Here is a 23,692-nt window from a genome sequence, read left to right as displayed (position 1 = left end):
CCCATCCCACTGTTCCCTAACTCTCAGAAGAGCCACTTATCTTCTCTGAAACGTTAAAGTTGTCATGCTCATGTTAAGCCCAGGATTCTGCAAATGCTTAGACACAATCTAACCTTAGTGACAGCCGTTGAGGCAGGACTGTGTGGGCACAGCAAAAATCATTACCTCATGTTTCCCAATGTGAAGCCAAAATATTTATCAGACAGATGACTTCCTCATTGTTCCTTTGTGACAGAGCCACCTTGTTCTCACTGATCTGAACTTACCTACGTTCCACACAAAAAAACCTGCAAGAATTTCCTTATATATTCTCTCCCCACGTACACTATATTCAAAAAAATAACTTAATATCATTTTCAGATTATCAAAAAATGTTTTTAGCTGTGACAAAGTTTAATTTTGTCACATAGAGCAGCAGCTCCTGCTAAGATCTTTTCTCAGATCTGGTCTCATCAAAATTAATTCTTGCAAAATATTTTTTAAAAAAGAGAAACCAAGTAAATGTCTTTACAAAATTCAGATCACTGTTAGGACTATTATTCATGACTTTTACTGCAGCCAGAGTGGTCTGTGAGGAAACATCCACTGTTCCCTGCATATAATCAAAACAAGAGAGGGAACAAGCAACATGAAACCGAAGTGTCCCCAGTGCAAGTTCAGCACAGTGCCTGTGCCACAGTCTGTGACTTTCAGGGAATTTTCCTTATTTCCTCGCCAGATATGAACAGTGGAGTATTCAATTCAACTTCCAAAATGTTGACCCGGCTTTTCTTCAAACTTCACCTTCAGCTGTCCAGGGGAGAGGAACAATCAACCAAAGTCCCAAACAAAGCGCATGCACACAAATGCAATTTCTGGATATTTGCAGCAGGGCACTTCTGGATCTGCCTTGCTGTGAATTTACAGTTAGCAAGACACACATGCTTTCTAAAATGACTCAGGAATCTATTTGCTTAATTTCATAAATATTAAACCTATGCGTATGGCTTATTAACACCTGACAACTAACGCAACCACATAGAAGCAAGCCCATTGTCCTTTTTCCTCACAGACCCACAGAATTACTGGCTTCAATTAAAATTAAGTAGATGCAATCAAAAGAAAGAGAAAAGAAAAACCTGCCTAATATGAAATTGTTTAAACAGCTATCGTGTTTGCCTTCTTTTTGAGAAGCACTTGTTTGCACCACAGAGATTTACCACACCTGTGTCACACCACTGTCATATTCACCCCTAACAGGGTGAGCATTCACCCAAACCAGAAGGGGCCAAGCATGTTGGAACACTCCTCAAGCTGGGCACCCAAACCCACTTCCAGGACCACAGAATCACAGAATAGTTTGGATTGGAAGGGACCTTAAAGATCATCTCATTCCAAACCCCTAGACACCTTCCACTAGAACAGATTGCTCAGAGCCCCATCCAGTCTGTTCTTGAACACTCCCAGGGATGGGGCAGCCACAGCTTCTCTGGCCAACCTATGCCAGAGCCTCACCACACCCACAGTAAAGAATTTTTTTTCTAATAACTTATCTAAACCTGCTCTCTTTCAGTGTGAAGCCGTTCCCCCTGTCCTGTCACGGCATGCTCTTGTAAAGTCTCCGACCCAGGCTGCAGATTTAAACAGATTGAATTTTCAGAACCAAGGAAAAAGAATTTACTTTTCCATTTACTGACTGGAGAGACAGGATATAAACAACAGCTTTCCTTTTGCCAAGGTCACAAGAAGCAGAACCATAACTTAAATTTCCAAAAAGTACTTACAGGGAATGAAGAGCAGAGCTCTGTGAGCTTTGCTAAGCAGACAAGAAGTATTACCAAGCAGACATGGCAATTGATAGCTCAACAGAGAAAAGAGGAGATTTACTAAATATGCCAGTTTTAAAACAAAAGAATTAAACTGAAGCATTAACACCACTTCATCAGAAGTATCAAGACCATGACTCAGAGCCAAATGTAAAAGCAAATATCCACTGTCAAAACTGGATGGCAGAAGGAAATAACCTCTTGGGTATTTCAGCAATGATTTAATCACCTCCCATGACTAACTTGCAGAGACTTTGGAAGACTAATGGGATGGAATTGGATCCAAAGAGCATCTAATCCCAATTAATAAAACCAGGAATAACTCCAAAAGGACAAAGAAGAAAGATGACCTAGATTTTTATTCCCTAAGAAGTCAGGAAAAAGCTTTCTTTCAGAGAGAATACATCCCACTTAACATTAAAAAAATTGCTTCTTCCTCTGAGGAAGCAGACCGGCTTTGATTATGCAATTACTTCAATCAAGCATCAGTTAAAGTCTCATAGTGGATCTGACAAAATGAGTAAAAACCTCCCTGATGTGTCTCCCAAGTCACACAGAAGAAACTAAGAGAATTCTCTCAGAGGTGGAAATTATGGGGAATGAAATACATTTACATAGCTTTCATTACTTACCTCCCCAAAGCAAAGTAGGCAATTTCAGGACCACACCAAGTTTCTGTTCTGGTTGAGATTTTCAACAGCATGTAGTCCCAATCCACTTTAATCCACCAAGACTATTCATGCTTTTCATACAAGCAAGGATTTACCATCCAGGAATCTAAGCTGAGGTGTGATATGGCAGTAACAGCAAAAAAAAACAAGCCTCAGAGACAAAACAGAACACTTGTTCTTCCAGATAAACCAATTTTTAAGGCATGTATCTTAACACAATGGTTAAAAAAAACTAAATTAACCTTGTGTCATAGGAAGGTACTTCCTTTTACCCTATTCCTCCCTCATTTGTAAACACAGAATCCTACAGACGACCTTGCATCCCCTCTGATGTCTGACTAACCATTCACAAGCCACTTCAACTTGCTAGTTCTGTACAAACAGCATTAACTGACCAAAAAAGCCCATTTTCTGCCAGATCAGCAATACAGATCAGCTCCTGCAAGGGTCTGGTAAGTACCAAAGGCTGGTGGCTCTTTTCCCGTTTGACTGTTCACAAGTCTTGAATCCACACTTCATGGGCTGAACCAGCACACTCACACTTGTTTGTGCTCCAAAGCCCACACACTTTTTTTGGCCTAAAAATCATATATATTATAGCCAACCTTTATGTTTACAAATGACAGCCCTGAATCATTGTCCTTGTATATCTTGCATTCAAGGTATTTTCTTTAGGAAAAAATTGCTTGCCAAATCAAATTCAAAAGCATATTTAAGCCCCCCTAATTCCCACATGTTCAAATTAAAAGTTACAGGTCTGACAGATCTTCACTGCCTACCTCTAGTTTAGACTTCTTCACTCAAACTCACTTGGCTGAAATACAGTTTTATGTTATTTTCCACAGTCTCCAGGGCTTCCCCCCATCCTAGAAGAAAGGCATTTTCTTGAACCACACTGCAGAGAAGAATGCAGCAGGAAGCCAAGCCATCCTTTCACTTGGAAGGGGTTGAAACAAGAAGATTCCAAACTGTTTTCCAACAAGTCCAGCCCCACACACTGGCATGAGACCCCATTCCCCTGAATTCACCAGGGATGTTCCTACTCCTACCTTCCAGGGAATCTGACAGCCACAAAACTCCAAAAGCTTCTGACATTAAAATAAATGGGCAAATAATGAAACCTCTGTTTCTTCACATTGCAGCCTGTTAACACCACAATTAGAGCTCTCCAAGGACACACTTCCCCCCTAATGAATCCCTGGAAACACCTAACAGGGTGCAGGGCAGATTAGAGAATCCCCACAACACAACCTGGTGAACTGATGTCTCCCCTGAGCAACACAAAGCTGGGCCTAGAGACAGTAAGCTTTTTTACACTGTCTTCGTTTTGAAGTCTTATTAACAAATTAAATGAGAAATAAATACATCTCCCTCTGGGAACAGGAGAAAAAAAAACCCTATATTTTAGTAAGGAGTCCAGACACCTTTCCATAAGCCTCTTCAACACAGGAAAGAGACCAGAAAAGCTTATAATGAAGCAAATTCATCACCTACCATCTAAGATTGTGGCAGTACATGAGCAAACCCATAACCACCAAACTGGCAGCAGCTGAAACTGAGCTTCCCAGTTTTCTGTGGAGCCTGCTCTGGTCCCTGAGCCCTTGTCTCCCAGAGATGTCAAGCTTGCAAAAGACACTTTGTCAAGACAGCACAACAGCTGGCATGACACCGGGGAAGAAAAGGAGTTTCTTTGATTTTGCTGGTCTGCAGACACCCACATTTCCTCTCTCTACAAGCCAGGATGGCTCCCAGGTAGCTGGAGCACCAGGACTGACTCCTAAGGAGGATCTTTACATACCAGTTTCCTTCCTGCTCCCTATAAAAGGCAGTGGGATAACAAAGGTGCACCAGCAGTCCCAATTAACCACTTTTTTTTACCTAACATTTTTGTGTCTCCTTCTCGGAGACCATATGGTCCAAGTTTACAATCAAGAATAAATCTCTTTACCCACTCCTGTTTGCAGTAACAACCTTAACTTTTTTTTTAATGCAGGTTTGGGTGGATGTATTTCCTCTCCTCTTTATGTAAGTAAATCAGTGGGATATGCTTAACCTGCCTCCTAAAACTCAACACAGGCCATGAAATCCAAGCAGGCAGAGTAAAAGATAATTCATGGTCTCAAGTGAAGCCAGGTGGGTTACAACTCCATTGGCAAGCATGCACCCAGCATCTGCATGCTTACAAAAGACTCTAGGAATTATCTAAAAAACCAAAAATTGTCATGCATGCACAGCAGATTTTGAATATAATTCTTGAGTGAACTTCTAAAAGAAACCAAAGCCATCAGTGCACCTTAAAAACTAGTGCATTACAGTACTTTAATCAAGCATTACTCCATAATTAGACACACTTTTCCCTGCACAAAAGTTTTTTAAAGCCAAGTATCTGATGCCTTGAACCTCTGTTATACTTAAGAAAATAAACTTTAAAAGACATTCATTATTCTTGAACTAAGCATTTCCTTACTAAGTCCCATCCTAGAACAACTTTTAACTGCTAATTTATCATCCTCCCTCCCAGTGACAGGGAAGATTTATAGTGGAAAAGGCTTATTTAACATTACTCTGATGCCAAAAACACATGGTGTTACACTTTTGGCAATATTGGTCAAGAAGCAATAACCAAGGAAAACAAACTACTAAGAAATAACCCCCCAAAAAAACCCACTCCCACAATTGTAAGGCTTGGCATGGTTCTATTGGAATAAACTGCAGTGGAATCCCAACCTGAAGGTTGTTTATAAAAGACCAAATGTCTGATTTCATCCCCTTGCAGCCACCTGCCTATCCCTTATCTCCACTGCAGCACTGCTGAGCTTATCAGCACTCTGATCCCACTCTGCCAGAAGCACATTCCAGAGCCCCACTGCCCATGCCAAAGGTGCAGCACTGCGAGAAAGCCACTGTGAGTTTTCTGAAAGGGTCAAGCCACAGACACAGGAAGAGACACAAAGGATGAGGGAGGAGAAATGGTACCTGCATGCTGCTGCCAAAATCCAGAACCAATCTGATGGCAGGGTCAAGGTCACAGAAAGAAAAGAGATGGGAAGTCAGCACAGGGATTTTCACACATGGCATCTACCTCAGATGAGATTTAAATGAAGGAAGTGTGGAAGAGGAGAAGAATGAACAGCCAAACCTCCAAAGCACAGCATTTCATAGCAAGAAGAACTTTCACTGTAACCATCTGTCAAAAAAGAAAGAAAAGACAGGGCATCTGTTGCCCAACAAGTTCTCAGATATTCTGAGGTGTTTTTTTAAATATTGAGAGATGGGAAGGAAAAAAAAAAGGGGGGGGAATACGCCATTATAAAAGGAATGGCTCTTCTAATTTCATTCTAATCAAAGGGCAAGAACCACCTAAGAACATGAAAGTGGAAATAACCTGGCTGACGAAGGCATAAGAAGACAACTCTCACAGTTCTTCAGAAGGGAAAACAGAGTCACAAAATGAATAAAATGAACTCCTGATAAAACCACAAGCTTTCTGAAACCCAGATGAAAAAAAGTTCTGAAGCTTACTCACAAATCATCTCAGCCAAGTAAAGACTCTTCAATATTTTAAAATTCAATGTATTTTGCACAAATCACATCACTGGAGGTCACTTCATTAAGTGAACAGCACAGATGACAGAATAGGAAAGCTTTAGGAAAGAAAATACCAGGAGGCAGCACTGAAGGTAAAATGAAAATATTCCTTCATGCCTGCAATGCAAGAAAGCGCAGCTGAAGCAGGAGCGCATTAACCCACTCTTCAATGAGAGGGAAAATCTCTAACAGATGATGCCAAAGCACTTGGGGCATTTTCTGCATCAATCTCCACTCAGTAAGATGGATTAGCTGGCTAATGTAACTCATAGCACAGCAGAAGGAGCAGGAGCCCAGGCCAGAACTGGGAAATGCATTACAGCAACTGCTCCAAACCTCCCGAGCCAGCAAAGCCACGGCTCTGAATTTTCCATGCAGATTTATCGGCACACTTCAAACAAAAAGCACCATAAAGGCAATGTGCTTCTGCAGACAGCTTAATGAGCTTCCATAAACCCATGGACGTGTAGTCCATAAACCTGTGGTCTATATCCAGGGGTTACAGCATTAGGAGTACTTCAAGGTTTTCAAATCTGGTAGATGTAATATTTACCCTTTGAAAACTGACAAAAGAAGTTTTGGATCATCTCTGCTCTCCGCATTAAGCTCCAACAACCTAAAGCAGGACTAAAGCACCTGCCTCTAAAGAGCAGGAAGCAAGTGCACAGGAAAACACAGATCAGAGTCAAGCTTACCATCAGATCCTGGGAAGATGCCAAAATAATCTGAGGGGAAAAAACCATCTCCTGCATATTTCAGATAACACAACAGATGAGATTCAACACACAATTTCTTAGCAACAAATCGTATCAAAGGAATATAATTGCCTCCAATGACACAGCAATTATATAGGTAGTGAAACAGCAACTACAGGCAATACAGTTTTGGTTTAACTGGACTTTTGACACTCTTAAACTGACAGCCATATAATCTAAAGAAAAGCAGAACATATTGAAGTACTCAGAGATGATTAGAAACCCACACCCAGAGATAAGCTATCATTATTTCAGTCTGAGAGAAAATTGGTAGCAAGCCCATTCACATGGCTTTAATCTTTCCACATTCTCCACTGTTACAGAAAGTAACCAGGGGAAGAGGGTTATTTAGCAATGAACTTACTGCAGGCAACTTCATATTTTGCTCTGCCTCACTTGGATTTCTTATGGTGACAAGCAACAATTTCCAGTATCTCCCAGACATTCTGTCCACAGACTACATCATTGGAAAGTATCAGGATGTTAACAGAAAGTAATCTCAGACAGTTTCAAAAACTTGGATGGAGGGTCTCAGAATCCACAGTCACTTGAAGCAAGTAAAAGTCACCTGAAGTAACAAATTGTTTAACAGAGCAAAAAAGTAACAATAATCACCTGTACAATATAACATGGAAAGCAAGCTTGAATTCTGTTCTGCCCACAGATGTGCTGAGTGGTAAAGTGCTAAAGAATCTGGGGCTTATGCTCAACATAAATCAAATGTATCACTGCAAAAAAAAACCTAAATACATCAAGAGTCATCATCCTGCTGGATGAAATGCAGGTATGAAAACAACAGAAAATAATTTTGACTCTGGCTGTTGTACTAAGGACTCGGATGGAAAATCATGTCCAGGTCCAACAAAATGCAAATCAAGTGGAAAAGGCCTAAAAAAAACCCCATTGAGAATAGGCCCCAAGTGTAACAAAAAAAAAAAATTTAAAAATCACTGAAGAGAGGTGACTGAAGCAATGGGACTTATTGAGAGTGAAAAACACCAAAGAGAAAGCCCTCAAAAATATTCCAGACATTCCTACAAAAGAGAAGTAATAAAGAGTTCACAAGTGCATAAAATTCAAAGTAGAGTTCTTAAATGCTTCAATTATAGGAAATAAATTTAGATTGGAAATCAGGAGTAGCATTTTCAATGGTAACAACTGCTAAATATCAAAATAGATTGACTAAGGATAAATGCCCATCAGAAACTTATGTTAGCTCATTTGCTTTTTTGGGAGCTAATTAAACGTTCCATCCTTGTGACTGAAATAGGGTGAATTTATGAGAACAAGTCAATTACCTCCTTTCATTCATAGGTGGGTCATCTGAGCTTCCAGATGAGTTACTATGGAAATTTATTAACCATTATTAAGAAACAACTTCCAGCATGAAGGCTTTGTAACACTGTATGGAAACAATAATAGATATACAACCCTGAGGGAGCTCTGGGAAGGAAAACACAGAGGAAAAGTGGCACACCTCAACCACATTGCAATGGAGAGTCCTTAACTACAACCAAAACAAACCCAGAGATCCTACCTGCCACAGAGATGCCAACAACAAGAGCTGGGGTGCAGAAACAAGAAGCAAGACAAGAACATCAACCCCAAACACCGTGTCAGCAACTGCACCCAGTAAAGCAGAAAACACCATTAATTGTCTCAAGCAAAACTCAGCTACAAAAAAAAAAAAAAAAGGCCCAAAACAACTGAGAAGCAAAGCAGGAGAGCAAACTGAGACATGCTGTCCTCTGCTGGAAGCGGCTCTGGAGGAGCCTGAAAGCACATGGGGACTACTTTGATCAGTCCTTTCATCTTTGGTGAATGCAAGATCGAGGCATCATTTTAAACCCGCACAGCTGTGCCTAAACGGGGCTGCTGCCTTTTGAACTCCAGCACTGCTGTCACCAAAGGGACACTCCTGAGGCCACCTCTCCCACACCACCACACCTTCATGGCAAGAGAAGAGAACAGGAGCAGGGAACAGAATGAGAAGTAACTCTTTTTTCCTAAGACAACAAGATAAATCCTTTCCTGTAACTGACTTGCTTTATCCTGTTCACCTACAACAATGTACCAAGGGAAGCAAAAGCTCTCAGGCTGCATCTTTTCAATGTAATTCACAAGCAGTTTAAAAATCTACACATCACAGGAAAGATGACAAGACGAAAATAAAAAATATAGAAAGGGCTGCTACTGCAGTATTGGCAGTATGGTGTATATCCAGAAGGTGTATGCATGGTGTACATCCAGAAGGAATTTAGAATACAGCCTTTCAAACTTCCACACTAAGGATGGTCTCCAGATCTGAAAGCAAACCAGTTCAGGCTATTTGTGACTTAAATCAGCAAGACTGTGACTAAAATCAGCAATAGCCAGTGCTGGGTACTGTCTAAGGGCTGAGTTTTGGGAGAAAAGGGAAAAAGTAATGGATGTTCTCGGGGGAAAAAAAAAGAAAAACCACGAATGAGTTAATATTACCATCAGCACAGGTTCGTAAGAGGATTTTCCAACATTTAAACCAGCACCAAACCTTCAGCAAAACACTCTTCATTCAGAAGAATTAACACATAAAAATAATCCAACAAAACACCTTTTTTCTTTACTACTCGAGCACAGCTTTAAACAAGAAATGTTTAGCTCTAGGGGAAATGTCTTTTTCCCTGCGTTCCCCGCTTCGCACGCCGAAGCGTGGCAGCCCTGCGGGACAGGAGCGTGTCCCGAAGTCACGCCGTGTCCGCGGGCTCGTCCCCGGGAATTTCACTGCAGAGAAGGCACCGAGGGCAGTCAAAGCCGCACCGGAGCCGGCTCGGGCTGCCACGGACCCTGCGGGGGGGGGGAAACGGCGGCACGAGCGGCCCGGAGCCGCCTCGCAAACGCCGCTCGGGTCTGGCGGAGCCGGTGCCGCCCCCACCCCCGGACCGGCCGGGGGAGCGACCCCTTCCCCCAGGCCCGGCCGCACCGCAGAGCAGCCGGGGCTCCGGACCGCGCCCGCTCCCCCCGGGGCCCGAGGCCACTCACAGCGTGTGCCCGCAGACGTTCACCATCAGCTTCAGGGAGGGGTTGCGGTACTTGGTGGTCTTGCACCGCGGGCAGCCCAAGTCGTCCATGGCCGCCTCCCGCTCCCCTCCCTCCTCCCGCCGCGCCTTCCGCCTTCCGGTGCCGCCGCCAAACGGCCCCGCCGCCGCCCAGCGCCGCCCCGCGCGTTCCGCACGCGCCCCGGGCCCCGACACCGCCCGCCCGAGCGGGAAGGAGCCCGGGCGGCAGCGCCCGCCCGGCGGCGGGGCTGGGCGGCTCTCCGGGCCCCAGAGCTCCCGCTGTAACAGGGCGAGACGGGGGACACTTGCCCACGACTAACCAGCAGGAACCACACAATCAATTGCTTCGGGAAAGACCAGCGTGTCAACCAGACCATGGCACTAAGTGCCACGTCCAGTCTATCCTTAAACGCCTCCGGGGATGGTAACTCCACCGCCTCCCTGGACAGCCCATTCCGATGTTTAATCGCCCTTTCTGAGGAGAAATTCCTCCGAGCGTCCAGCCTAAACCTCCACTGGCGCAGCTTAAGACTGTCCTCCGGTCCCGTCGCCGGCAGCCCGGGAGCAGAGCCCGACCCCCACCTGGCTACAGCCTCCTTTCAGGGAGCTGCAGACAGCGATAAAATCACCCTTGAGTCTCCTTTTCTCCAGGAGAAACACCCCCAGCTCCCTCAAGCGCTCCCCATAGGACTTGTGCTCCAGACCCTTTCCCTGCTCCGCTACCCTTCACTGGACTCGCTCCAGCACTTCAACGACTTTCTTGAAGTGAGGGGCCCAGAAGCGGACACAGCAAAACCCCCTCGCCCCCAGTAACGACAGCAGACAGCACCGGGGGCGTTTTAACCCTTTCCCTTCCAGGGAAAGCCGCAGGTGACGGAGCCGCCGCTCCCCGGGGGCTCCAGGTGGAGATGGGAGCGGGGGGGGGGGGGGGAGTGGAGAGAGGAGCGCGGCCGCTTGATTGACGGTTGCCATGGAGGCGGCGTAGCCCCGCCCACCCGGCGCGGCGCGGCCAATGGGCGGGCGCGACTGGGGCAGCGGTGGGCGGGGCCACATAGTCTTGCGGCGGGTGCGGGAGTCGCGGCGGGGGGAGCGGCGGAGCGCGGCCGGGATACAGCAGCGATCCCGGATGGTCACTGCGGGGCCGGGGGAAACCTGATCGGCTAGAGCAGGAGGAGGAGAAGAGAGATAGGAAGGGGGGAGAGGAGGAGAAGGGAACGTGGGGGGGGGGGGAGGGAGGAAGGAAAAAAAGAAATCCCACAAGAAAAAAAAAAAAGAAGGAAAAAAAAAAAAAAAAAAAAGGAAAACAAACCGAAACATGTCTTCTGCCTCCCCCGCCACGGACGACATCGTGATCGCGGTAGAGATCAAGGAGGAAAATGTAATGGAAATGCTCTCCGAAGCCCCCGACGGGCCCGCGCCGCCGCCCCCTCCCGCCGCTGCCCAGTTCCCCATGGAGCATGCAGGCTCCGCTGCCGCCGGCGAGGAAGGAGCCGCGGAACAGGTACTGCTCCATACGGAACTCCTGGCCAGGAATCACCACGCTGCCTCCTCTCCCTCATCTTCCTCTTCCTCCTCCTCCTCCTCGCAGACCCCCCTGGCTTTCTCCCCGGACCACGTCGCCTGCGTGTGCGAGGCGCTGCAGCAAGGTGGGAACCTGGACCGCCTGGCCAGGTTCCTGTGGTCTTTGCCCCCGAGCGATCTGCTACGTGGCAACGAGAGCCTGATGAAAGCCCGGGCGCTGGTGGCTTTTCACCAGGGCATCTACGCCGAGCTCTACAGCATCCTGGAGAGCCACAACTTCGACTCCTCCAACCACCCGCTGCTGCAGGAGCTCTGGTACAAAGCTCGCTACACCGAGGCGGAGCGAGCCCGGGGCAGACCCTTGGGGGCGGTGGACAAGTACAGGTTGCGGAGGAAATACCCCCTGCCCAGGACCATCTGGGACGGCGAGGAGACGGTCTACTGCTTCAAGGAGAAGTCCCGCAACGCGCTGAAGGAGCTCTACAAGCAGAACCGATACCCCTCGCCCGCCGAGAAGCGCAACCTGGCCAAGATCACCGGGCTGTCCCTCACCCAGGTCAGCAACTGGTTCAAGAACCGCAGGCAGCGGGACCGCAACCCTTCCGAGACCCAGTCCAAAAGGTGAGGGAAAACTTTTCCTCCCCGCCCCCTCTCCCGCCTGCCTTTCCCTCTCCCGGCTCTTTCTTCCCTTGCAAACATGGCGCTTACCTTCGGTGCGCCTCGTCCTCCCCTCCTTCCTCCTCCCCGCTCCCTCGTTCCCAACACACCCACCCGGCCCGGGCGTGCGAGGCGGCGCGGGGAAACTTCCCGGACCCGCCGCCCCGCGCTCCCGGGGGAGCTCCCGGCACGGGGGAGCCGCGGGGCGGACTCCCGGGAAGGGACGGGACGGGGGTGTTGGTTCCCCCCGCTCCTTGTTTTTATTCAATTGTCGCGCCTGACAGAGTTAATCATTGACGGCCGGAGGACGCGCGGGGTCCCGGCGCTCCCTCTGTTTTGAAACCTGACTCGGGAGCGGGCCGGGCTCGGGTTTCAGCGGGGGAGCGGGGCCGGTTCCCGGGGCTCCCGGCCGCGCCGCGGGGCGGGAGAGCGGCCCCGGCCCCGCTCCGCCCGCGGCTCGGGCTCGGCTCCCCCCGCCCCGCGGCGGGGGCGCGGGCAGGTGGAGGTGACCTCCCCGCTCCCGCCCCCCGCCTTCCTCCGGGAAGGGACGGGAAGGGGGGAGAAAGCGCGGGGAGGAGGGGGGAGGAAGGGAGCGGGGAGAGAAGGAGGGAAAGCGGCCGGCGGAGGGGGCCCCAAGGCATTTCTCAACCAAGGGCGCGATTGTGCCGCCGCGGCCCCTCTCCGCGGGACACATCAAAGGGCGAGGGGGGAGGGAGGGGAGAGCGACCGAAAAATGCAGCCGAGGGCGGACCAGTCAGCGAAAAAACCCGGCGCAGCCCCGGGCGGAGGCACAAAGGCCGCCCCCCATCTCTCCGTCCCTCCCCCCGGCCGCCCGGCACGGCCGGAGGTGCCTCCGCCGGCACCGGGGGCAGCGCGGGCCGGGATCTCCCCCTTCTCCCGGGCCGGGGACGACAGGCTGAGCCCGGAGGGTCCGGCGGCGCTTCCCGGCCTTGCCTCACCTCCCAGCGCTTTGCCAAATGGCCGCGGCCGGTCTCACACGTGTGGGCACCCCGGGCCGGCGGAGGGGGGCCCAGGCAGCCCCCTTCGGTCGCCGGGGTGGAGGAATTTATTTACAACTCCATAACCCAGTCTGTAAAGTTTCTCCTTTGGCGAGTGTTTGGTTTGATGTGTTCTATTCTAAGAAATCTCCTCCCTTGGCTTGAATATTTGTTTAAAGTGCCTTGTAAAGGCAAAACAGAAAAAAATTGTTCGTGGAAACTCTCACATACTTGTGTTAAAGCAAGAAGTCCCCCTTGGTGCAGAGATCCTGGTATGCCGTGGTAATGCAATGTCATCTCTCCATCTTTTCCCGCAGCGAGTCAGATGGCAACCCTAGCACAGAAGATGAATCCAGTAAGGGGCGGGAGGATTTATCTCCCCATCCACTCTCCAGCTCATCCGACGGCGTTACCAGCCTCAGCCTTCCCGGGCACATGGAGCCTGTCTACATGCAGCAGCTTGGAAACACTAAAATAGCCTTGAGCTCGTCTGGTGTCTTGTTGAATGGGAACCTCATGCCTGCCAGTACCTCTCCTGTCTTCCTCAATGGTAGCTCGTTTCTTCAGGGACCCAACAGTGTCATACTCAATGGACTCAGCGTGGGCACTTCGCAGACTGTTACCTTAAATTCGCCCAAAACTGCGACGAGTGTTGTGAGCAACGGGGTGTCCATCACTGACATACTGTCATCATCGTCCTCAGAAGATGTTAAAGACTTCAAACTCCTGCAGGCTTCGGTCCCCAATGCCACAGCAGCCTTCAGCCCTAGCAACATCCCAGTCACTTTCCCAGGATTGATACCGAGCTCAGAGGTGAAAAGGGAAGGCGTAGAAACTGCTGCTTCCCAGGATGGAGGCTCCGTGGTTACTTTTACTGCTCCTGTCCAAATAAACCAGTATGGCATTGTCCAGATCCCCAATTCAGGAACAAATGGCCAGCTGCTGAACGGAAGCATTGGTTTCTCTTCTCTGCAGCTGCCTCCAGTTTCTGTGGCAGCTTCACAAGGTAAAAGCTTTGCCTCTTGCAGTAAGAGGTGTGAGAAAAAGTTGGAATCAGGCACACTTTGCATTTTAGAAGCTGTGCTCCTTTTCTTCCAAGGTATCAACATAGTATCTGAGGCATGGCCACACACAGAACACCAAGTCATGCTGTTTGCCTCCCTTTATAGTGGGTTATGCTCGTGGGCAGACTGTTAGATGAAGCTGAGCTCCTCTCTTAAGAGCATGGAAGGAGGTCTGGTAATTTACACCCCTTTCATCTCATGCTGTTCACAGAAGTCTGTGATAGGAGTCTTCACATATATCTGTAAATGTTACATGTTTCAGTAATTCAAAATATTCCCCATTTGCCACGGAATTCTTTTAATGAGAAGGTTCATAAAAATGAAAAATATGGCAGCTGGAAATTGTTACCGTTGTTGTTCTTGTGGTGGTGGTTTTGTTTTTTTGTTTTCTTAACGAAGGCATTTCATAAAAATACACTTTGAATTACTGTAGACACAACAAGACCAAGCAGTTGCTTGTACATTTTCTGTTCCATAATTAAGAAAGATTAAACCTGAGGGAAATAAAAGAAGTAAGCACTAGCTTGTAGATATAAAATGTGAGGCTCTTTGGATAAAACTGCCCTCAGTCCAAGGGAAATATGTCATCACAGGTTCATGTGCCAAGTGTGCAGGCTCCTCCCCAAGTTTGCTTTAGAGTTGGTCTTAACATACCATAGTCTGAATCTTGCAGCTGGCCAGGAAGAAGCCCAAGGAGCACAAACCTAGTTCTGGATCCCTTTTTTGAAGCAGATCAGTTAAAAAGCACAGTTGAACATCTTTGGTACTCATTGGCCACTTTCTTTGATTATGAAAATGATTAAACTGGAATGATTCTTTCTGGTTTCAGGAGTTGTGAATACAATAATGAAAGTCAAATTGTGCTCATGTGCTTCTTTGAATTTAATGTGTATAGGGTGTGAATTGTTCTTGCTGAAGCACAGGGAGAAACACTGAAACTGTGCGACCACATTTCAAATGGGTGCACAATTATAAGGTCCTAAAATGTGGCACTCGCAGGCACTGGAAGTTATTGGCACGTAGTTTAAGCAAGATTAAAGAGAGAAGATATTTAGTCTGAATGCCACCTGTAATTACTAAAGCCACTTAATCCACATGCTCCAAGGCATAAACGAACAGCTAGCAAAAGTGAGAAATTAAGTTCTGTCCTTTTAAGTATTGTAGGGCTATTGTATTTGAAAGTCCTAAGATTGATAATAAGTTCTTCTCTGACCATTTTTCCCACTGTTAAAAATACTGATTGCCTACTGGAGAGTGATCCACCGTATCTTTGGTGCAGAGAAAAGTTCTGGTTGTTTTGGATGGATAGCTGGCTGCCTATTCCAAGTGAAGCATGCTGCAGGCTATTTCAAGTAAGCCAGTAAATAATACTGACAAGTAACTTCAAGTTACCTGGCTTTATTATTCTAGTTTACTTGTATGCATAACATCTTCCAAAAACTCATAATTGATTAACCGAAATTAATAGTGAATTAAACCAAAAAATTATCTTTGGTGCTGTTCTAAAATATTCAGCTGTGTCCAACTGTAGTCTCTTATAATTAAACTGCTTTTGAGAAAGAGAGGTGTTCCAAGTGGGACTCAGTCCCAAGAGCAAGTATTTCTTATTTTAGGAATTACCATAATGACAACTGACATGGCAAGTCCAGTGAAAACAACTTCAGGCCATCTCTGGCCACCTTTCCTTGCTTTGGCTCACTACAACACCACACGAGCAGTGCCACGGCTTTCAGCAAGGGCAGGCGGTGCTGGGTGACTTTTCACAGTGTGGTGGATGTGGTAGGATTAGGATTTTAGAAAAAACACGATAAAGCAAGGTGAAAGGGGCTACAGCTGAGTGCTTGAGGATTACCTAGTTAGACCAATAGAAATTACCGGTTTTTCATGTTTTCTGTGCAGGTTGGCTCGGGCAGGTTCTCCTCAGCAGCAGTGGATTTCATGTGACGTGTCTCCAGTTCCCACACACAAGCTGTAGTCTGTCACTGAACTATCTTTAATAGCTTTTCATGCTTCTATTCTTAGATGGAAATTGAGTGGTGGCAACTAGTGAAGGCCAAAGCACATTCATTTTAGTCACATGGCTGGGGACTGTTTGCTCCTTAATGAGAGTCTGAAAGATACCTAATCTAATATATCAGAAACTTCTTTTTTTTAACTTTCTAGAAGCAACTTCTATTAACAACATTAATTTCTTTATACCAAGTTTTCTCTCACCTGCTACAAAAATTGCTTTTCAGTGTTACATGAAATATTAGTGTATGTGTATACTGCAAAGGTAAAAAAAGATCAGGACTGCGTAACTCTCTGCCAGCTGTAATCTCTATTTTCTTTTCTTTTGCTTCCCTTTCCCTAGGTAATGTTTCAGCAAACCCCAGCACATCTGATGGAGGAACTTTTACGACTGAATCTTCAACAGTGCAGCAAGGAAAGGTTTTCTTCAGCCCTCTCACTCCGAGTGCAGTGGTTTATACAGTGCCCAATTCGGGCCAGGCAGTAGGGTCTGTCAAGCAAGAAGGACTGGAAAGAAGCCTGGTGTTTTCTCAGTTGATGCCAGTCAGTCAGAACACACAACTGAACGTCAACATGTCTTCTGAAAATATATCCAGTGCAGGACTCCAGTCCCTGGCCTCCTCATTAGTGAATGTAACGCCCTCACATAATTTTTCCCTCACACCACCAACTCTTTTAAATGCTGCAGAACTGAGCTCTGGCATCTCGGAGAGCCAGTCCATGTCTTCACCCGTGACCAGTACCTCTACGGTGATATCTATCAGCAACACTAACTATGCAACCCTTCAGAACTGTCCCCTCATCACCAGTCAGGATCTGTTGTCCATTTCCACAGCACAGCCCGTGCTTGGAGAAATAGTTTCGACAAGTGGAGACCGTGTCAGCCACCCCCCTGCACAAGTGCAGCAGGATTTTGGCAGAGAGAACAGGCTGGTTCTGCAAGCCGTACCCGACGTCAAAGAGAATTTCTTACCTAATTCTGAGAGTAAGTCAACTGGCAATTTAATGATGCTGGATTCCAAGTCTAAGTATGTTATGAGTAACATGGTTGACACAGTATGTGAAGAACTGGAAACGGACAAAAAAGAACTTGCCAAACTGCAGACAGTTCAGATAGATGAAGTTATGCAAGACTTGTAACTTCTTTCTTTTCTTGCTTTCTGTTTTAATAGATAAGTCTCCTGTTGAGGCCCTAACAAACACCTAATGGGGTGTTAGTGGGTTTTTTTGTTTGGTGGGTTTTTTTCCTCATTTAAAGAAACCAGAAGAACTTTTCAGTGGTCTGAATCAATGTAAAGAGGAATCTCCGGCAATGGAATTAGGTTGCCACACTTGGTTTGCATGCAGTATTCTCTTTTAAGCAGATTAAAGGAGAAAGGAAATGGACAGGGCAAGTACTGAGGAATGGGTACAGGTTTGGCTACCAGATACTACCTTGAAAATTTAACTAGACTCTCCATAGTACGACATACTCTTAACAGTAAGTATACACTCCTAGCTTCAGATGGAAAACAAAAATCTCACTCCAAAATGGTAGAAACAATAATGCAGACGTGTGTTTTCTGTTTACTTCCAGTCCATGGGCATTGAGAGATTTCTAAGGAACTCTAGACAATACCTCTCTGGCTACTTTTATGTTGTTTGAGGTTAAGAAACAAAACGAAATCATAATATTGTTACTGGTATGTTTGCTTTTTTTCCAACAGACTTGCATTTAAACCAAAAGTCTCACGTCACTCATGTACAGGTTTCTAAATGCTACAGCTAGCATTTTGTCAGTGCACCAGAAAAATCATCGTTTGAAACTCTAATTATGCAATTCAGAAGCTTTCTATCCAGTATGAATGTAAATATTGTTTCAGTTCTTATAAAGGAGATTTTTTTTTAATTAGTACAATGGATTTTATTTATGGTTTATGTTCCCTTTCACTTTAGACATAATGCATTGAAAAGGAAAACGTTTTCTGGCTGTTTAATTTATTTTATTGTTTGAGCAGGAAGTAAGCGTAGTTATTTCTGACAAGGTTTTACTTTTTTGTAGTTTTTTTCGAGCAATAGACTGTAAAAGTAAAATGTTAATCACACTGAAACTAGAAAATTAATTCCCAGTCTCACAAACCCAGGAGGTCACTGTTTCTACCCCCTCTGTCTTTGTGTTCAGGTTTTTTTTTTTTGTTTGTTTTGTTAGTAATTTGCGATTTAGTTGAACCCTTTTGTGTATTTTTTACAGAATTCCACGTGCCTTTCTTCCTAGTGGCCTTATCTTTGTTACTAAAGCACAGTGGCCGGAGGAATACAAACACTGATTTGCAAATATCCGTCCTCAGGGCCAAATCCTGATGCCTTACTTCTGCAAGCAGACCCGCTGACTTGGGTGCCCCTGCTTGCATGAGTAAGTGGAGGTTTAAGAGTCTTCTGGACCTTGTGGGTGACATTTCCTGGCAGTGCAGGGAGCCAAGGATGGGTCCTTCTGCCCCACGTCAGCAGGACAGGAGGGGTCCAACCACAGGGTTGTGCCGAGGGGAAGCTCTTGGCTCCGTGGGATGAAAAGGTTGGATGGGCAGGCCAAGGAAGGGAACCCCATGTTTACACATTGGCCAAACAGCCCCTTTGGGACAGCTTCAGCTGCTGCTGGAGCAAGGCCCCCATCCAGGAGTGCAGTTGAGTGTGTATTTATATCTGTCCTCCCAGGAGAAGCAGCCTGGGGCTGTGGTGGGAACTGCAGCGGCCGTGGTCCGTGCCTGGCCGGGGATGGGTGTCCACACCTTTCTCCCTGGGCACAGCAGAAGCAGGTGGGCTCTGGGCAGGTGGAACAGATCTTAACCTTTCCTCCAGAGGAGTTTTTGTAGCATGGAAAAGCACATCCTTAAAGCTTTAAAATAATAGTAAGAATTCAGATGTACAAAAGTGACATGCTGTTAATCCTGGTGGGTTTGGTTTTGTTATATTTTATCCTAATGTGAATATATACAGTAACTAAAGCATGTGTTCATCCTCATCTGGGGCCTGGTCTGAAGCCTTTGGAAGGCAATGGGAAATGTTTTCATAAGCTTCTGTGAGCTCTGAATCAGGCTGAGGGCAGAACAAGATCACTTGTAAAGGACAAAAAAAAAAAAAAAAGGAAAGGAAAGATAATTAAGGTAGCATATCCCAGTGTGTTTGTCTTGGTTTTAACTAGTTCCATGGAAAGCTTTTGGGGAATGAAGGTTTTTCTGTGCACCATGAGCACGGCATCGGCATTCTCGTTGTAGTTTTGCACTATATTGCATTTTTTGCAAGGTTTTCTGTGGAACCTCGAGGCTGAGCTCTGTTGGTGTGCACTGGAGTCCATGCTGTGAGCCAGGGCTGCAGGGAAAAGGGCAGGAAAAGGGAAGAACGAGTGTGCAAGGGGAGCACTTGCAGCTGTACAGAGTCGCTGACGCTCTGCAGGCAGGAGCAGCCCATCAGAGTTGGCTGTCCCCATGTGCTCCCAGGCAAACAGGGTGTTTGAGGCAAGTGCTTTAAAGCAGAGATTATCACAAGCAGGACATGGAGCTGTATGTTCCCCTGGCACAACTTTCCCTGACGTTCCCGGGAGCTCCGCGTGAGCAGGGAATCGGATAGTCCAGAGTTCTCCTAACCATTCTGCTTGTTTATCTGTTTGCTGGGCCCCAGCATGAGCAATCTGTTTCCCACCTCTTCTTCACCCATGTAACTAAGATGGTGATGACAGTAGCTGTATATGCTTTGCATGAAATCATTCAGCCATTTGGAAAATTAGAAATACCCCGTATCGCTGTCATTTTAATGGAGAATGTGTACTTGGCTCTGAAGAAGTTGATGGTGGATTAACATTTGGTCTGTGAAGCTCAGTCTATATTTGGAGGCAAGCTAGGGAATATTTCAGAGCAGTTGTTGGTGTGATCATCTCTCATAACTGAAGAGACTGTGGTGTTACAACAGTACCTGTTACTTTATTTTAAATTTTCCCTTCTTTGCGTTCGTTGTGTTACTGAGGCTCTGAATTCCATGGCTTTGCAGCACAGTTGATGTGAAAAACTGTGTATGCTGTTACAGTGGCACGTTTCTTGGAGTGTCTGGTACTTCTAATAGGAGACTTCCCACTCTGCAGTGGGAGTGGAGGATGTACATAAAAGCAGTGTTTTGGGACAAAGTGAGATTAATCTATTCTAGTCTTCCAGATATCGAGTAACTTCCTATTATCTTTTACTCTTTCTTTCTTTCTTTCTCACATTGAAAATAAGTGTCATTCCCTCCAGATAATGTAGTTATAACCTCATGTTTTCTGCAGGTACATATGCACAATATAAAGACTCATTGCACGGTACAGTGTGTTTGAAATAGAAATTGAAATAAGTAGTTTTATTCCTTACAAGGGTAAGTTTTTATTTTGTGGCCCTCAGGCAGGCTGGCTCACTGCTTTCAATAGACAGTACTCAAAGCCCCAAAAAGTGTCCAGGGCCAGATCTTTGGCTGCTGTAAATAAGGCATTGCTCCACTGACTCCCAAATCAAGGATTTTAACGTGGTGGTTAGGGGATTTGGATGCTGGTCTCCCACACATGGGAAGGCAGTGAGTGTCCAGGCCCCACAGACAGCCCTTATTATCACATTCTGTTGTTTAAATGGAAGGTATGTCTACCTGGCATACACATTCCTTCTCTTCCCTCCCTCCCTGTTATGGATGAGAGTAAAGAAAGGATCATTTCAACTTCACGTATGTTTGTAACTTCTAAGTCCACTGGAAATCTTACAGAAAACATTGCCAAATTCTACTGCTTTACTAGTCCCAGACTCAGCTTTGAAAAATATACCTAAGGAAATTCCTACAAAGCACGATGTTAAAAACCCCTCTCTTCTTTACTACTTTTGATTAAAGCTGCCTCTGTTTCACCCAGAGTTTTGCAGAAAACCAGAAACACGATGAATTGAATGCTATGTGTGGACTATTTGCAGCATTATCCCTGTGGTCTTACCTGCAAGGACATTTCAGCAATGTAAATCACAGACATCTATTGGCCAGGTCCTCAGCTGGGCTGAACTAGCACGTTTCCATTGACTTTAATGTCCTTTTTTTGCCAGCTGGGAATATGGTCCGTTCATTTCACTGGTGTTAGGTCAGAGACGGATTTGGCCCAGTACACAGTGGCAGCACAAACCAGAGCACAAGGCTGACACTTGGGTGGAACCAAACAGTCACAGTCTGTCAAAGCATATACCTCTTCCCATTTCCTGCTTTCCCCTACCTGTGGATTCAGGAAGACTCATTCAGAAAGTGGCTTCACCCAGAGGTGAGGCTGGAACTGTCATTACTGCTCTCAGTCTAAGATTAATGACAGTAATGGACAGGTTCTAACTTCAAATCATGCAAAATCACCTCAGTAATAATTTTCAGTTAAATAAATCAGGGTGGAATTTGGCCCTATGTGCACAGGAGCTTTTCATGTCCATAGATTTCCAGTGTCTGCACTTTCTTTAACAAGGGCAGATGAACAAGAGGGTGCACCCCTCCAGTATCATGTGAGATGTGTGTGCAGGGCTCTGGGAACATGAACTGACCAGTGCTTGTGGTCGAGAAGAATGTCAAATCATCAAAAAGAATAGTGATTTTATAATTCTGAAAACAAAAATAATGGTATTTTTAAAAGCGAGGATGCCTGAAGTCTTCCTGTATCACCTAGCAGTTATTATCTTGAAGGATATTTTATACCTTAGCTGTATGTTTCATATAATTTAAAACTTGCTTCTTAAATTTCTGAACTCAAGGAGGGGGTGAATCTTCTGGCTTTCAGGATTCACATTCAGAGGATATTTGTTCTTTTGCTGCATGTACTGTTTGTCCAGAACTAACCAGTTATTTCTCCAATATGGGTTTTATTGTGCCTTACAACAAATATTAAATTTAAGCAGAATGTACGTGTTAGAGGAGGGAATAATCAAAAAGACTTTACTGCACTGTTAGGTGATGCTGCCCCAGAGTGTATCATCAAACATATCTGTGCTTAATTACCCAACCAAAGAGATCTAAAGTATGTATGTTTGTTGTACTGTAATAGGGGTTTGTGCCTGGACAATTAAGTGTTTTATTTGTATTCTGAGATGATGTGAACTTATTTTTCTAAACACTATACTGAATAAACTTTATATTTATACACATCTTGTGTAAATATTTGTTTGGATGTCATGTGAGGGCTTTGAATTTTGAGTTGGAAAAGCAATCTGAAGTAGAAACTTGGCTTCTAATGGCTCATCATGAAAGGTGATGGCAACTAGGAACGCCTGTGCTTGCCAGGGATTTGACCTGCACCCTATTTAAGCAAGAATGAGACTTTCTGTTGACTTGAGGAGGTTTTGTCAGAATACTACAGAATACAAAATACTAAATTAAAACCCATAAATCTTAACCGTCATATTGAACCTATTTGTGTCTCAAACTGAATTTATACCATAATTAGTTAAATATTATTAAAATCTACTTCTACCTGCTAGTCAGTATTTACTTGTGGTTCCTGTGACATTGGCAGGCCTTCTATGTCAGGGGCTTTTTTGTGTAGGTGTACTCCTATTTGCTAAATTCCTGTTTGTTGAAATTTTTCTTTAAAATGTTTCACATAGTGTCAGACTTGGTTTTGGCAGCTTTTTGAGAACAGCTTGAAATGTTATGTTCCCCTGATATTAAAGGATTTAAACACATTACCATATTACTTCAGATCTGTGTTCCAAGTACCAGGAATGCCTGCTTACAATTTTGATGCCAAAATGAATGACAGTAAATCCAAATAGACTAATCTGTGCAGGTGAAAGAGTTTCCCTCACTGAAGCTATATGTACATTAGAGATAATTAACAGCCTGCACACACAGCAGGAAAACACCCTTCCATCCCTTTAAACTGTGTTTGGGCCAGAGGAAGCAAGGTGAGGTCGGGGAGATTCTGTTTGTTTGTTTGTTTGTTTGTTTGTTTTTAATAGACACAGCTAAAACATGACATTCGTTCTTTTCTTCCTGGCTAAGACATTACCTTGGTGTTTTTCGCTATTCCTCCACCTTTCCCATTGATCGCAGCCGCAGCTCTCTCCTCGCAGCTCCGCTGGCAAAGCGCAGGGAGTCCCTTCCCAACCCGGGGAGCATCTCCCCTCTGCTCGAGGATGAGCACAGGGAGTCCCCTCCCAACCCGAGGAGCATCTCCCATCTGCTCGAGGCTGAGCACAGGCAGTCCCATTCCAGCCCGGGGAGCATCTCCCCTCTGCTCGAGGGTGAGCACAGGGAGTCCCCTCCCAGCCCGGGGAGCATCTCCCCTCTGCTCGAGGATGAGCACAGGGAGTCCCATTCCAGCCCGGGGAGCATCTCCCCTCTGCTCGAGGCTGAGCACAGGCAGTCCCATTCCAGCTCGGGGAGCATCTCCCCTCTGCTCGAGGCTGAGCGCAGGGAGTCCCATTCCAGCTCGGGGAGCATCTCCCCTCTGCTCGAGGCTGAGCACAGGCAGTCCCATTCCAGCCCGAGGAGCATCTCCCCTCTGCTCGAGGATGAGCACAGGCAGTCCCATTCCAGCCCGGGGAGCATCTCCCCTCTCTCCTCGAGGCTGAGCACA

The 23,692-nt window shown here is 46.0% G+C and overlaps 2 protein-coding genes across 4 annotated transcripts in view; one reads left to right on the top strand and one right to left on the bottom strand.

The window, feature by feature from the left end:
* MNAT1 (MNAT1 component of CDK activating kinase) overlaps positions 1-9,991 on the bottom strand; it is a 117,113-nt gene extending 107,122 nt beyond the window's left edge. For all 3 annotated transcript variants that reach the window (XM_068192140.1, XM_068192142.1, XM_068192141.1), the window contains exon 1: positions 9,838-9,991. In XM_068192140.1, coding sequence (XP_068048241.1) covers positions 9,838-9,926 — 89 coding nt within the window. In that variant the 5' untranslated portion in view covers positions 9,927-9,991. The remainder of the gene's footprint in view (positions 1-9,837) is intronic.
* Positions 9,992-10,920: 929 nt separating this feature from the next.
* SIX4 (SIX homeobox 4) lies at positions 10,921-22,259 on the top strand. The gene is made up of 3 exons (XM_068192139.1): positions 10,921-11,996; positions 13,348-14,036; positions 16,448-22,259. The coding sequence occupies exons 1-3, from the start codon at positions 11,170-11,172 to the stop codon at positions 17,242-17,244; spliced, it is 2,313 nt and encodes a 770-aa protein (XP_068048240.1). The 5' UTR covers positions 10,921-11,169; the 3' UTR covers positions 17,245-22,259.
* The last annotated feature ends 1,433 nt before the right edge of the window (positions 22,260-23,692 follow it).

Source organism: Anomalospiza imberbis, chromosome 6 (assembly GCF_031753505.1).
Source record: "Anomalospiza imberbis isolate Cuckoo-Finch-1a 21T00152 chromosome 6, ASM3175350v1, whole genome shotgun sequence".
In the NCBI taxonomy this organism is placed as follows: domain Eukaryota; kingdom Metazoa; phylum Chordata; class Aves; order Passeriformes; family Viduidae; genus Anomalospiza; species Anomalospiza imberbis.
Note: the sequence above shows the minus strand (reverse complement) of the source record. Positions and strands in the feature narration are given on the sequence as shown.